The sequence below is a fragment of the Indicator indicator genome, chromosome 4, assembly GCF_027791375.1.
Source record: "Indicator indicator isolate 239-I01 chromosome 4, UM_Iind_1.1, whole genome shotgun sequence".
Classification (NCBI taxonomy): domain Eukaryota; kingdom Metazoa; phylum Chordata; class Aves; order Piciformes; family Indicatoridae; genus Indicator; species Indicator indicator.
In genome coordinates, this window is record NC_072013.1 from 28,301,424 (window position 1) to 28,317,528 (window position 16,105).

General features: G+C 40.3%; 1 protein-coding gene across 1 annotated transcript in view; it reads left to right on the forward strand.

The window, feature by feature from the left end:
• The window catches only part of KCNH5 (potassium voltage-gated channel subfamily H member 5), a 154,723-nt gene that overhangs the window by 22,323 nt on the left and 116,295 nt on the right, over nucleotides 1-16,105 (forward strand). Inside the window, exons 3-4 of the mRNA XM_054400289.1 lie at nucleotides 240-346; nucleotides 4,605-4,733. Coding sequence (XP_054256264.1) covers nucleotides 240-346; nucleotides 4,605-4,733 — 236 coding nt within the window. The remainder of the gene's footprint in view (nucleotides 1-239; nucleotides 347-4,604; nucleotides 4,734-16,105) is intronic.

A 16,105-nucleotide genomic window follows, 5' to 3' on the forward strand; every position in this document is an offset into this window, starting at 1 on the left:
GAAGTGTAAATCACAGAGTCACAGAATGTTAGGGGTTGGGAGGGACCTCATCTAGTCCAACCCCCACGCCAGAACAGTATCACCTAGAATAGATCACACAGGAATGCATCCAGGTGGGTTAAATCATAATTAAACTTTGTAAATGACGATAGTTATTTCCAATGCTTATGTGATTTAAGGTGACTGTAACAAAGTTGTTAATTGTGTAGAAAAAAGAGAAACCTTTTTTTCTTTTTCAGTTTTATGTATGGTGAACTGACAGACAAGAAGACCATTGAAAAAGTCAGACAAACTTTCGACAACTATGAGTCAAATTGCTTTGAAATTCTCCTCTACAAGAAGAACAGTATGTATATACTTGTGTGTGGTTTTGGGAGAGATAAACATATTGAAAGTGTATAGTAGACTAAAATAAACTTTCATTTTCACAACTGGGTAAATTTGGAGGCAAGGTTTGGAGAAGAAATGGGTATTTTGGTTGCCATAGCTCAAGAAGAGAGCTCTTTTTTTCATATTGTCAATAATAGTGGTCGTTCCCTGCTGTCTCTAGTCTGACTCCTTCTTTACAAAATATATGCAGTTTTGAGGATTCTTTCCCTAAAGAGAAACTGACTGGGTTAAGTGAAAGGAAATCCTGAATGAGGCATCCCCCACATCCCTCAGGAAATACCCCCATGTTTCCACAAGTGAGAACTCAGACCCTAATTGCCATGAGTGGATTCTCCCAGCAGTGTTGAGATGCCTTTGTGGTGTGTAAAGCAGCACATATGAGTTCTGGTGAGAGTACTAAATTTGGCACATAACCCAGGGATTAATTAGAAAACCACAGAATTTTGTAACAATGTAAGATTGCATTTACAGGAGGTTGCCAGAACCAGAGAAGATTTTCTTCATTTTGCCTTAACTCTGAGTCGTGCCAGTTGCATTTTCTGTCTTGCCATGTATGTGGGTAGTATCACTTCTGTCTTAACAATGTTATAGCACATACCAAATGAAACCTGTGCTGTTGTGTGGTCTCACACTGGGCTTGTGGAGTGTAGACATCTATCCTTGACTGGTGGTTGAAATTCCTGCTGCTGTCAGTGGAGATGAGCAGCCTCCTCCATTGGCACAGGCCATCTTCCCAAGGTAGATAGCCAGTCATCACCTGTCAGATAAAACTTGCTCCAGAAAAGCTAATTCCTCTACCCAGAGTAGAATGCTTCTAATTGACTGAGTCAGTGGCCACGTCAAGATTGCTAAGAGCAATGGAGAAGTTTTCTTCAGTTTGGTTTTTAGTGCACAGTATAGGGTGCAGGTCCTGTGAGGCTGGAGAGCTTTCCCCCTGGTTCAGCTCCCTGGAGTGCAGTAGTAGCTAAGGCCATGCTCCCCCATGGCTGAACTTCGGTGCTGACATGGAACACCTGGCTGGGCTGAGGCTGGAGGTTTCCCTTGCATGCTGTGGCAGAGAGATAAGATAATAGCTTACCTCAGGGAAGAGCTAATTGTGCCTAATTGCTCCATTTCACTGCATACTCACAAAAACCTTTCATGACATTGAAGAGAGCATCCTGGATACCTTGTCTTCTTGAAACAAAGTCACATGCATTATGCTTTGCTTCCACTTTCCCTTTTCAGACTAAATCTTCCTATATGTGCAACTTAAACAGTAGGAAATGTCTTTACATTCCTCCAGTTCTGCTTGCTTCAAAGCATTTTAACCAATGCTTTAGTTAAAAAGAGAAGAGCATCTATAAAGTTCAGCTGTTTTATGCAGGTGCCTGAGAAAGCCTTCCAAATGACCTCTTTTTGGTTCCTCAGCATATGGATGTGTCTGTTCTCTAGATTTTATGCTTCTCTGCCTGTTTTCTATGCAGGTGACCTGGATGTTCCCTCGCATTAGGAGAATTTTCCAGGGCAGTCTCATGTTGGGCATCATTGCAGGTGGTGGTGCCTAGCACTGCCATGTCCCATGTTCATGTGATTTCCAAAGAGGACTCCAAAGACCTGGTGCTCTTGCTGAGCTTGACTTCTCTTATTAAATGGCCTGTAGCTCCTGCTTTAGCATGGACCTGTCCCAAACTAAATTACTTTCTATTTTATTTAAGCATTAAAATAAAAGCCCTCTTTTTGTTACTTTTCTGTAACAAGCCAGTTGCTTTTTGCTTTGGGTTGTGAATTGTCTGCTGGAGCTTGATGATGCTTCAAAGATTTATTGAGCTGCAGTTGCCTTAATAAAATCTTCACCTTTGCCCAGATCTCCAAGCCTATGCTCCATAACTTATACAGGATTACAGAAGGACTTTATGGAAAATTACTCATATTTCATTTCAGGCTTGAGTCAGTTCCCATCCATAACATCTGTTGCCAGCTTCCTTCTCCGTCACCCAAAGGCCAACTTCAACTCCTTGCTAACGTTAATAGGCTCACCTTTTGGCTCCAGTTCAGCAGCTGGTTTGTCCAGGCTTTGCTTACATTTGTCATACTCTGAGTCTTACAAAAGAAGGTCCTTCAAGAAACTGCTTGCTTTTCCTTCAGGCTGAATATTGGAGCAGATAAAGAAATAAAGAATGTAAGCAGTTCCTCTGTGGAAGGACATGTGTTTATCACCTGCAAAGACTGCATGAAGCTTGCAGTGCTTTCAGACCACCCACCCACCTACATTTTCAAACTGCAGGTCCAGATGTGCTGTGTATTTTTAATGCCGTGGCACAACCTTTGTGTTTTCCCCTCACCCATTCCTTTATTCTTTTGACAAGGAGAAATTCAGAGATTTTCAGGTTGCTTTCCCACCCTTCTTTCCTTTCTCACAGAGATGATCTTTAAGAGCTGATACTATCTACAACATCCATATGACTGCAGGCTTCATACTGCATGCTGTGGCATTTTAACCCAGCTTGCAGGTTTCAGGTTCAGACCTGAAAGTTTGCTACAACTTTCTTTTCCTTTACTGCATTCCCCCACACACACTCTCAGCTTTACCCACCTAGCTTTACAGCAGCCATGTTAGGCATGCACAAATATCTCTCTTTGATTTTTATCAGTGCTGTTGTACAGGTTATTTTCTCTACTTACCTTCAGAACTTTTCAAAGGGTGCTGATGAGTTGCCAGGTATAAGTTCAAGTACAGTATTACTCCAGAGAGCTGCTGCTTTAGAAGTTATGAAAGATGTCTTTTATCTTGGGTTAGCAACTGAGAATTGAGATAATCAAATGATAGGCATAATGGCTTTGGAATTATCATGAAAAGCAGTCCCCCATCTCTCCCACTTCTCCTGTTTACTGCTAGTCAATTACTGGTTTAATCCCAGTTCAATAATGCTGAATTTTGTCATTAGCCCTTGTGGATTTTAATAGTCTCCACAGTAGTCCTAGTTCAAATGGGTTTCATTGCCCTCTGGGCATCTATCCCACATTTCCTGGCACAGCTCCCAGACATGGTGCATTAGAGAAAATTTGAGGGGGCCAGTGGTTCCTGTGGGCAACAGTGGACAAGTGCCTTGTCTCAATGTGTCAGGTCTCAGGCTGGCATTCAGGCAGATCAGGAGAAAAGCTGTTGTATCAACTGTCTGAAAGCACATCAAATCCCAAAGGTAATTATCTGACTGTGAAGGCATTTATAGTGCAGAGTGTGTAGGAGTGTGTGTATAGTGCAAATTTAGGAGGGAGGGGATGCAGCTATGGACATGGAGCTTTGCTGAATGGAAAGTATCCCTGAGATTCATGTCTTAGCAGATAAATGTCATGGTAGGGCCAAACATGGTGTTTCTAAGGAAATTGCTTAATGTCTTTTAGGAAGTAGGATTTTTCCCCTTACAGAGAAGAGCTGCTTGTACATAGGGACCTGCCATGTGTGTTCAGCCTAAGAGGAAGCAAGACCAGTTTCAGCTCCTGAGCACCTGTGGGAGCCATAGTGTAAGCAGTGAGGATTTACCAAAAGCATGCCAGCCACTCCAGCACTGTAGGCATTTTTTCACTGTTTGCTTGATAAGTGGTAGGATATGAAAAATATTTTGTATTTATTTCAAAAGCTAAATAGAGATAACTGCATAGGGAGAATGCTCTGCTCAACAGGAAGATGAAGAGGTGGAGGGTATGACCTGAAACACAAAAAGGAGATGAAATCTCCTGATTTGTCCTGATAAGACATTTAAAGTCTATGTCTGAATTAGCTGAAGTCCACTTGAATAATTGAGTAGCATCAAATTTGGAGCATTTCACTGTGTACGCCATCAGTTTTGGATTCGATAGGTTCATATTACATGAAGAAAGAATCAAAAGTAGCATCCATCCATTTTTTTCTCCTACCTTGCTGACACTAAGTTTGTGAGACATTCTGGGGAAAAAACTGAGCAAGAAGGGAAGAGTAGTGTATTTTATTTCAAAATGGAGTTTTATAAAACCTCCTGTCTCTGCTAATAATCTAATTATATTAATGAAGCTGTGAAAATGAAAATATGTTGTTTGTTTTCCTTTGAGAAGGTAAAAATGAAAGATCTGGAAGATGTATAAATATTGAGATGTGGTCCTAAACTACATGTGTGGTCCTAAACTACATATAAATGATGAATTATTCTGTGTTTGTGCTATACCACAGTCTAATGTCACATTTTTCTCTGCTTCAGGAACCCCAGTTTGGTTCTACATGCAAATTGCACCTATAAGAAACGAACATGAAAAAGTGGTTTTGTTCTTGTGCACTTTTAAGGATATCACTTTGTTCAAACAACCAATTGAAGATGATTCAACAAAAGGTAAATATGGAATATGCTATTATTTTTTTGTAAATGATAAAGTACATGCTTAAGCTCAGTCCTGTGACAGGGACACATCATACTTGTGATCTGTGTTTTGAATTCAGGAAATGTTTTGTGACTTGTCAGACTTTCAATGCCCGTCTGATAAATTATTGCTTAAAAATAGAAGATAAAAATCATCACAAGTGAGAATTCCCTAACAATGTTTTGTTGGAGTCACAAGCCTTCCTATCTCTTTGTAATTTCAGATCTTCTTCACTACAAGTGGCATATGCTAATAATTACAGGTTTCAGTCATTTTAATATTGTGTTGTTTTGGGAGGTTTTTCTCCTAGGGAACTTCCAAAAAGAAGGTTTTTTGGGAAAAAAAAACCCACAGAACAAAACCAAACAACTTCATCTTCTTTATGCTGAGATGTTAGCATTTCTCACTCTTGGATATGAAATGTGAAAGAAACAGCCTGTTTGTGTCCTTTGTTACTGGTTGTAACTTAAGACCCGTACGTGATGGTGTTTGTTGAATTGTGCCATGCTCTTGTCACCTAACAAACCATGGCCAGATCTGTAGTGCTGTGCAAGAGAGAAGTGGTGGGGAGCAGTGTGCAGGATCTAGCAGTATCTCTTGCTTTGGTTGTAAGATGTCTTGCATCAGGATCATGTTTCTTGCTTTGGGTAAAATGATGTGCACTTACATAAAGAAGGGCATTTATGCTGTGGCATCCACATCTCTTCTGCTCCTTTGACGGTTAAATCCTTGCTATGTTTTTTCTCTTCACGCTTGGAAAAGGCTTGATTTCTCACTGAGAGCCATGTGTGCTCTAAGCTGGCTTAGAATAAACTTGGTGGTGTTTGATTGCAAACAGGATTTAAAGTAATTTCTTATGATCTAGGTAATACTGTATGTGTTTGGATAACTGAAAAGTAGATTTATAAAGTAAAACGAAAGACCTCTTTTTGGGCTAACACCAAATATGACAGTTTTTCTGTCTAAAGAATATTAGCCATGAAGTCGTAAGATCCTGGTATCAGAGTACCTTCACAGCCATCATAAGCTTTACTAACTCAACAATTTAGTTAGCAAACTACAGATGTTCCTTTAATTCACTTTTGGCTCCATTACTTTAAATTATTCTGCCTGGAAATAATCTGAATATTTTAGGATAAATACTATTTAATTGAAAGGACTTTAACGGTAGAGGTCTCGAGGCATGGGACTGCAGTGTATATAATATGTAGTGGGAGCTGATCAAGGAAAAAGCCAGTTTCTGCAAGGATGCTGTTGTAGGATTTGCCATTTAATTCTCTCTGGGAGAATCGAGAAGTATCTCATATGGGTGTATCTTAGCAAGATGTATCCTCACCTGAGATACTATGCCCAGCTCTGGAGCCCTCAGCACAAGAAGGACATGAGTCTGTTGGTGTGGATCCAGAGGAGGGCCACAAAATGATCAGAAGGCTGGAGTATCTCTCCTATGAAGAAAGGCTGAGAGAGTTGGGGTTGTTCAGCTTGGAGAGGAGATGGCTCCAGGGAGACCTTACTGCAGCCTTCCTGTATTTAAAGGTGGGGACAATCTTTTTAGCAGGGTTTGTTGCAACAGGATAAGGGGTTATAGTTTAAAACAAAGAGATATTTAGACTAGATAAAGGAAGACTTTTGTTTTACACTGAGGGTGGTGAAACACTGAGACAGGTTGCCCAGATAGGTGGTAGATGTCCCATCCCTGGAAGCATTCAAGGTCAAGTTGGACAGGGTTCTGAGCAAGCTGATCTAGTTGAAGATGTCCCTGCTGACTGCAGGGGGGCTGGACTAGATGACCTTTAAAGGTTCCTTCCAACCCCAAACATTCTCTGATGCTATGAGCCAACAACCAATGTGCCTGTGCTCCAGTTTCTGCAGTACTTTGTTGCAGGAGGAATGAGATGGTTATGGAAAGACAGGGAAGATAAATTGAAAGTGGCTCCCAAAAGCATAAATGTTGAAAGGTTTTGGTTTCTTGGCATGGGAGGTTCCCACTCTCCTGCCTTCCCTGGGCAGGCAGGGATATGCTAGGGTGCTGAGCTCTTCCCCTCCCTGTCTTGTGGCTGAGGAGGAGCAGAATTCACCTGGAATCCATTATAGGAGCAATATATGTTCCTATGGGAAAGAGGAATAGCTGTGAGGTGTGTAACTTGTGTACTGCTGTTCTCCAGTGAAGGGTACCATTAGTTATAATGGCAGGAACTAACTATGAGCGCTGCAAAATATTATCGTCAGTAGCCAGAGGGGTTTGACTGCGTATTTAAAGAGTGCTTACTTCTGTCAAAGTCACACTTTAAAGCACCCCCACAAAACAAAACACCACAGAAGGCAGCACAGCCACATCTCTTGAGTACGTTTAAAGTGTATAATTGGAGTCTTTAGGAATTTACTTGGGGTGCTTTGACTAAGTATTGATTAACATTGATCAATATGTCCAACAAACTCCATAACTGCAAGCCACTGACCCAATTTTTCTTCTTTTTCTTTTTTGAATAAATTAGAGCTCATCTTTCATATTCTCCATATATTAAAAAAATATTCAAATATTTGCATCATTTTGCTACAATAATGGGAGAACAACACTGTTGCATTACCCTTAGTGTCTCAGCTGGGTGGATCTGTGGGATCCCTTGGTGCTGGGATCACAGTTGTTTTGTCCCTTAGTACTGTGAGAGATGCATAATTCATTGTCCTTGCAGATAACATTACAATGTACTTAGAAGCTGTCAGGCCACTTTCTTTTTGAATTATGAGATTGGTAAACATATGCCTTACAATTTAGTGGAGAATTTTTAAACTTCTGTAAAAAGCATTTGAGTAAAATACTGCTTTTGAGTGCTGGGATTTGTCATTGAAAGGGCTATATTTTTTTCCCCCTTTTTCTTTTAAAAAGAATGATTTTTCTTCAGAAATTCAGCCAGGACCATGCAATACATAATACATAAGTAACTATGTTGCAGATGAGTTACTGTCTGTTACTTATGGGAACAGTAAATTTGAGATAAAAAATTCAATAGAAATAAAATATTGATGCCATTATGCAATAATCTCTCTGTACCAATATATTTTGCACTGTTGGAAGGTATGTTGCTTTGTTGTGAAGCTTCAGTATATCACACTCCTACGAGGTAGAAGGATTTGATATATAAATCATAACATGGGTGTATCTACACTGCAGGGTGGCTCCTGGAAATAATGGTTGTGTCTGCCAGATCTGCTTGCAGTGCCTGCAATGGAGTTGGCACCTTGTGTAGCTCTTGCAAAGGAGCAGCAGTTTTGGGGACAGGGAGTGGTGCCCCAGTGCTGAGGCTGCAGAACTGTTCAGAAAGTGTTGAGGAGCTTGTCATATTTGTGAAAACAGGACATACAAATACAAAAAAAATTGTTGTCTTACTACAAAGCACATGGCAAGGGAGAGGTGGGATTATTTTTCTCCCAATATCAGCTCAAACCCATGCTTGTTTACAGACTCAGTACAAAAAAAGGTATAGTTGACATCATGGGACTAGCCCCGTGTATGCCAAGGGAGTTAGAGAGGTCTGGGGCACTGCGGCAGATGTCTCTGCTCACCTGTGTGCTCACTGTTTGCTGTGTGCTAATGCTGTCAGAAGGAGGAGAAAGAGAATGAGGAGGAGCAGATTTTATTTGCAGAAGGGAGTGAAAGTAATGAAAAATTTTCCTGGGTCACCCAGGAGACCATGAATTTGTTGCAGTCCAGAAAGCTGTCAAAACTTACTGGACTAAAACCAAAACTGGAGAAATGGGATATTTAAAAGCTACCTTCCTCTAATAAAATATAGAGGCAGAGATCAAGCCCCTTATTTTCTGAGAGGATACAGGCAGTCTGACACTAAAGATTTGACTGACTTGTTTTCCTGTTACCCATGCTGGTATTATTGCTGGGTAATGTGTGGGAGGTCTGTGATATATAGACAATATCACTGTGACCAAAAAAAGTACTGTTGTATCCTTGTAAATGGAAACTTACTTAAAAAGCGTCTAACCATGCAAAAGTGTAAAATACCCCAGTATCTCAAGTAACAGCAGTGAAGATGATGACAGAAGGGAAACATCAGCCACTTGGTTGCTATGTTCACTCCTGGTTAAGATACCACTAGCAATTGCGCAGATCTGGAGGGTAAGGAGAAAACTGTTTGTTGACTTGATGTACGGTTTGTAGTGCCCTGAGTCAGTGGCTGCTTGAGTTGTTGGTGGTGGCAATGTGGAAGAAGAGGAGTGAGAATTAGTGATGGAGCAGGAGATGTCACGGGAAATGATGGCTGTGCTTGGTGGTCACTGGGCCAATGCCTTATTTTATGACAAAGGACCTGTACTATCTTTGTCTGGTCTCTCCTTTCTCCTCCTGCTTCTCTTTGGTAATATGAGCCTTTGTCTGATCTCAGTTCAGTACCAAGCAGTAGGTTGCTACCTGTGGTGCTGGATGGCCAGATCCCAAGGTGTCCTGACTGAATGCCTTACACAGCAGAGGTGGAAGACCATTACAAAGATATGAAAAATAGTATTATGCATTTTCTTTTACAGAATAAACCCCAAAGAATCTTTTTTTATATAATGTTTGTACCATTGTAGCATCACAGTTGGATGCTTTTATCAACTTGCTGTGCTTTTATTCTGTCGTTACCCAATGACCTTTAAAACACATCTGAAGACTTGCAGTCTCTCCAAAGACATATAGTGGTAATAATCTTATGTTTATTTGACAGAAAAAAATGAAGCTGTTTTCCTGGGCCCTACCTATTAGAAGGGCAGATAGGGCCACTTGAAATGTTAACACTATTTGAAGCCAGGAGTGCTGTAGATTGTACTGAGCTGAAAGTTTAAGGGTAGAAAAAGAGACTGACACCAAGTTGTGCAATGGCTTTATTCCCTTTGTTACCATCAGTGAAGAAAAAAACGTGGCCTTTAGGTAAATTTGGAAATTTTTTTGCCTAGGATTCACAGTGGTTATCTTGAATGTCTTTTGAGTAAAATATCAGCGTTGTCACCTGCTGGAAGGGATTGGGACGTTCTGGTGAATACTGATGGAATGCTGAATTAGGATGCAATGCATTAAATGAGGCCCCTACAACTCAGGACCCTGTGCTGTTAACAGATGGGATCAGGAAATGGCACAGCAGTATTGTGAAGTTGGGACTTTATTTATTTATTTTTCACTTGATAGACCCAGACTTTGATAATCAAGTCTGTCTGGAACAATGCTGTAATGCCTCGAGTGATATAACTCTTTATGGTTATATAACTCTATATAATGAAATAACTCTATCTCAGAGTGTGGCAGGGCTATAAAAAGTGTAGTAGTTGCAGAAATATGCACTTATGCTAGCTAATCCTCACTAAGCCTATAATTCTGATCCTTTTTTATCTTTAATAAGTGCAAGTTATTAAGCATATATAACTAGTTGCACATGGGAACTTTTTTCGTTGAGGGAGTATCAATCCTGGTGATAATAGAAGAAGTAGGTGGAGGGATTAGAGCATGAAAATGAGGTTTCTACCTTTAGCTGAAGCACAGTGTACCCTGTTGAATACATCACCTTGACAGTAATCCATAATAGTAATTTAATAGGTCACAATTTGGATATCCTTCCCATGTTTTTATTGCGCCTTTCCATGGCTATAATAACAAGGGTCTCGGTGCTATAGAGACCTACTTGTTCTGATGCTGTTTCCTACTGCTCTCATCTGCTGAGTTTCACTCCTCAGAGCCTTCAGGCACTGAGGAGATCACCTGCATCACTCCATTCTCCCCTGGGTCAAGAGCGCAGCATACAGGGAGACCTGGGCCTTGAGAAAGGGCTTTATAGGGGATGACAAGAGAAGTGGTCATTTGCCAGGACACCAGGTGGGCTTCCAGTGTCAAGAGTAGACAACAGAGGAATGATGCTAATATACAGTCTCTTGGTATTTGAAACCTTCTGTTTTGGTTTACCACAGCATGCTGGTAACCAGGAAGACCTTCTGAGGTCTCTCTGCTCGTGTTCCTGCAGGACAAGCATCACTGTCACTCTAGTGACTTGCTGGTTGCACTGAGAGGTGGTTGTTTTCTCGCTCCTAGGGGTGATGCTCTGAAGCCTTATTTCTATCTCTCACTTGCCTTTCTTGCTTTTCTGCTGTAGACTGACTATGATAAAGAGAATTTCCTTGTCCAGGGCTGTTTAGTTTCCTTCACAGAAATGAGGTACTTTTCTGAATCTGGTATTGCATTTTGGGCTTCATCAGCAACCCACAATGCATGTCAACTCTGTAAATTTCCAGAGGTTCAATGTGCAATGAAAAGGAAATCCTGTTGAAATAAGATCTAACTCTGTTGGAGTCTGAATTAAACTAGAAGTTTATCTTTAAGGCTGTAACTGTTTGTAGGTGGATATACTTTTCATTTAAAAAACTGAACACTCATAAGCCATATATATAAAATAATAAGCATAAATATGATAGACTTGGAGAGTTTAAGAGTCTAATTTGTATATCACAGATTGTAACATTTCACTAAGTCACTTCTCTGCTGAACCCACAATCTTGTGTGTAACTAAACTATGCCCTCCAGACAAACATCCAGTATTGATTTAGAAGTCTGAAGAAACTGAGGATCCAATACATTCCTTCATGTTTTGCTGGGGTTTTTTGGTTTTTTTTTTTGTTTTATTTTGTTGTTTTTTTTTTTTGCTTTTTCATACACTTTTGGATTTAAATGTGTCATATTTAAATTAACCTGGCTTCATCTTCTTGCAGTGGCATATTCTTGTGCAGTTTTTTTGCTGTACTAAAAGTCTCATTAAGACGCTTACACATCTAATTAAGTCATCACTCTGCCTTCTTTTGATAAAGTAAATTAGTTGAGCCTGAATTTGGATGTCTCTGTCTAGCCTGAATTTGGATGCTTGTTGATTGGTAGAGATGTTTTTAGCTGCACTTTAATCCAACTCGTTGGCTGCAGTAGGGATGAAGCCATGGTGGCATAAATTTCAGCCTCCCAGGTCCTCAGCCACTATTTTAGCCCAGCAGGGTCACTACTTGTCACTACTGCCCATTGCTCAGCTTCTCCAAGCCTGGGTCTTACTGTTGTATATCCAAGAGTAGGTGATTTTTTTGCCAAAGCAAGTGACAGCATGAAGTGCTCATCTACTAAGACCTCTGGATCCTCTTCAGAACTGTTGTTGGCTGGGGGTGTTTGCCCCTCCTGTGCTGGAGACACAATTTGCATTGCTTTTGCCTAGATATCTGATCTCCATTTAAAACACACATTAACGGCACATCATCCTGCGTGGCTGCCCTCACTACTGTTTAACAGTCTCTAATCTTCATGTCATCTGAGCATTTTATCAGTCACTCATAAGGACTTTCAAGCCATAGAGAAAAATCACTGAATAGAAGGGGACCTGTCTACTGGGGTCTGGAAGGCTATCAGTAGTAATTTTTTACTATTTTCTGCTACTCCTTAATACCTGCCAGGTAGCAAGTTTTGCATGCGTTTTAACCTGTAATTTACTGAATTTTGCAGTCTTGGTATTTTCTCAAGAGTGTCAGCTGAGTGAAGATTACCATGCAAATAGACTTGGCCAGACTGTGGCCCTTGAGGATTCAAATGGAGCAGCAAGATGAGGTGATGTCATCTTATGAGCGCTGTGGCTGTGCTGATTTGGCAGGGTTGGGTGCTTGGCTGCAGGTGGCAGCAAACCAGGGGAGGCTGCTGAAGTTGTCATCGAGTCAACAGTCCATTTTACTGGCCAGCCCCAGCAAGAGAGCAGTGGTACAAGGGGCTGCCCTGGCTTGTGCTTTTCTGGTACATCATACAGCTGCTGCAGCTCTGGCTGGCCGTTGTATTTGGCTTGCAGCTTTTTCTGTCAAGGCATTTGGCTGTCTTCCTGAACCAAATTTATACTCTCACTGAATAATGAAATTAACGTCGTGGGGCATTTTACATCATTCTGTATTGACAACCATTCATTACATTCCTTTCCTTTTTTTTTTTTTTAATTAAACCTATTGAAAGTCAGATCATCTTTTCTCCCATTTTGCCTGGTGCTGAGATCAAGCTGAGAAACCTGTAATTACTTGGGTTAGCCTGTTTGCCATTTGTGTAATTATGGGTGCAGAAGTTCTTTTGTTTTAACTCTGAGTTCTTTAAAAACTTTGTTGTTGCTGTAATAAATCTAGACAGAGAAGGATTTTCCCCATATGTCTATTCTTATAAGCCACAATTTCTCATTCACATACTGACTTGTTCTTTCTTTCTCTCATCTTGGTGTGCTTTACCATGTGTTGCTTTTCCATTTCTAGCAACTGCCTTCATTTAGACTCTGAGCCCTTGCCTGGTACTTTTGAATGGCACCATTTTGCTGACAGCTCCTGAAAGCCAACTGATTGACGTTTAGTTTTTTTTTTTTCTTCCCAACATTTCCATATGTTTCTATATACTTATGGGAAATAAGTATTTGGGGGCCCTATATATGTGTAAAAAAATTTAGCTTTTGTTGCAGAAACATGAAATTTAAGAAGTTGTACACTGTAAATTCACAGCTATTTACAACATATATTGTATACCAAATATAGTCTAGTGGGGTATAAATCCTAGCACTTTTCATTAGTAGGACTCAAAATGGCTTGCAAAGTAGGTTATTATCTTTGTTTTAAGGGGATGAAACTGAGAGAGGTAAAGTGACATGACCAAGATTGCCCAGTGACTCTTCATGTGTTTCAAGATTCCTAGTATCTGCAGTGGGTGGATGATAATTGGGAATACAACATTGAGCAAGGACAAAGGTCAGACATAAAACTATCCCAAGAGTGCAGTGTATTATTGTGCTGTGTATTATTAGGCAGTGGGAAGCACAGAATTTCAAACTGGGAAATTTATCCTGGTATTTTGAAATACATTGAATGGATGCTTCAGTCTGTAAACAGTTTTACTGCATCGTGGGAGTGATTGAGCTTTGTTTGACCATTAGTCTGTTTATTCAGTAATGCCTTTTATCAATTTCTTTCAAAACCCAGGATGATTAAGTTTTTGGAAGAGATAATGAGCTCTTTTAGCCATCCTTTACCTGCAATAAAGAGCAAATAGCCAGACATTGCAATGATCTTACTGTCTGAATGTTTAGAAATTGTTAAGATTTGTAGGTGCTAACTGTTGATGCAAAAGGATGATCCATGGTATCAATTGCCAGACTGCCTATTTCTGAGTGGTGCTACTCTTTATTTTTGTGGGTTAGTCATAGTGTATATATTATTTAAGCATTCTGTATGCTGTTTCATGCTCTACAGTGAGAGAGGAAGAACAATCTACCCACGGTCTGGAGCTGTTAAGAGTCCTGCAGGCAGGAATCAGCACCATCATTGCTCCAATTACCCTTTGTGGTTTCTTTTTTTACAGATGATTATTCTTGGAAGCAGAACTGTTTTCACTGCAGTCTAAGGTATTGGATAGTTCCCTCAGACTCACTTAAAAGCCTTCATAATTTCTGATCCTTTTAAGACCTGGACAAACCTTGACAAGAAGGTTAATTGCAACCCAGTAGAGCTACAGTAATGTTTTGTTAGGGGGAACTAGTCATGTGTAGATTTTTTCAGAGCAAGTGCACTATAAAAAACATTAATGTCTTGCCTTGAGATTTTTAAACTCTTCATAAACTCTGATGTATAAATGTAACTTTAAAATAACACAATATAGTTTATGAACAAGAGATTTTAATTACAGTTTTTTCTATTGTGGCTGCTAGCTAGCTGGGTGAATCTGTACTTGGATCTGTACACAAATCCAGTCAGAAAGATTTAATTAGGAGTTGAAAATTTGAAAGTATGGGGAGGATTTGAATGGTTTTCTCACTTGCAGATATAATTTTAAATGTTATTTTTGAAGCAATTGGCTGCTGAAGTTTGTACAGGAAAGGTGGCTTAAGCACTAGTGGAGCAAGAGACAAAGTCCTTTTTCACTCATTAACTTATGCCTGTGCAAGGACTTCTGACAGAGGGAACTGCCCAGGTTTGACTCAGCACCTTCACTGGAGTGTAACAGGCACCAGGGCTTGCTTCTTGTTAGTGTGAGCCAACCAGTTGTGGGTGGCGTCTAACAAATTCTCTGGCTGCTTTGTGACCTCAGGAGAAATTAGGTTAGACCTCAGGAGATGTAAAGGTTTTGTCTCTAGATAGCCATTAGGAGACAGTGATTCTGTCCCATTGTTTCCAGCATCACTTTTGCTGGGGGAAGCGGACGTTAGAGACGGATGAGTGTTTATGTATGGGATCAACCTGCAGGGTGTATTTATGGGAAGGAGATCAGTGACCAGAGGGGCAGGGAGAGAGGTCCCCATGGCAATACAGGAGTGCAGTTCACAGAAAGTCCCTGAACACAGAGTAAGCAGCGAGTGTAGTAGTGGAGCTGTTAGCAGACAGCTGAAGAGCTATTCCCATCCCATCTGTCCAGTATAAAACAGAATGATTGATTCAGGATCTCAGGAAGAAACGTGTGTGTGTGTGTGTAATAGTACTATTGTTGGAAGAGTAGCTGATGGAGAGGCACAGGCTATAGTGAATAAAAGGTTTTGGGTAAGATATCTTAGAATTTCTGATGGTGGAAGGAGGATAGCATCAAGTTCTAATCTGGAAATATTTTTTCTTCCTTAGAAACCAAGTAATTTCTTTAATGGTTTATGAATCTAGAGAGTGTTCAGTGAGTGTCTTAGACCCATCTGGAAATCTTTTCTTCTGAGGAGGAGGTGTTCAGGCACTTTGTCTAATGTTTGACTGTTGCTTGCCTTGCTTTTGTGCTGCTGCACTCCCTTGTGTATCCTCACACAATGTTAGCAGCTGCAACTCATCTTTAAGGTTTGAAAGAAATACCAAATCAATTTTTTAAAAATTAATTTCTTACTCCCTTTTAAACTCTTGGCAGTCCACTGACTATGGGGCTGAGTTGTGAATAACTTGGTGGCATTTTGTGATGTATGCCACCAAGTTATTCACAACTCAGTCAGCCCCATAGTCAGAGGACTATCAAATTGGCAGTCCTAATTAGAACAAGACACATGGAGAATATTTTGTGGAGGTAAGATATTTAATTGTGGCTAAAATGCATGGAGGAGGAAAAATGTTGCATGCTTGGAAAGACAGCATTACAGCTAGGTCAAGGCAAAGACCAATTTAGTTCCTGTCTGTCAGCATGATTGCCTCCTTCATGTTGTATTTTATTAACTGTATGGAGTTGTTAAACCTGCATTTTCAGCTTAGTGAGAATGCAGGAATTTTGAGTAATGGATAGGAACAAGGAAATATTTTGCTAGGCTCCTATTTAAGAACAGGCTCCTGTCATTAGTGAATGCAGATGTTGCGGGTA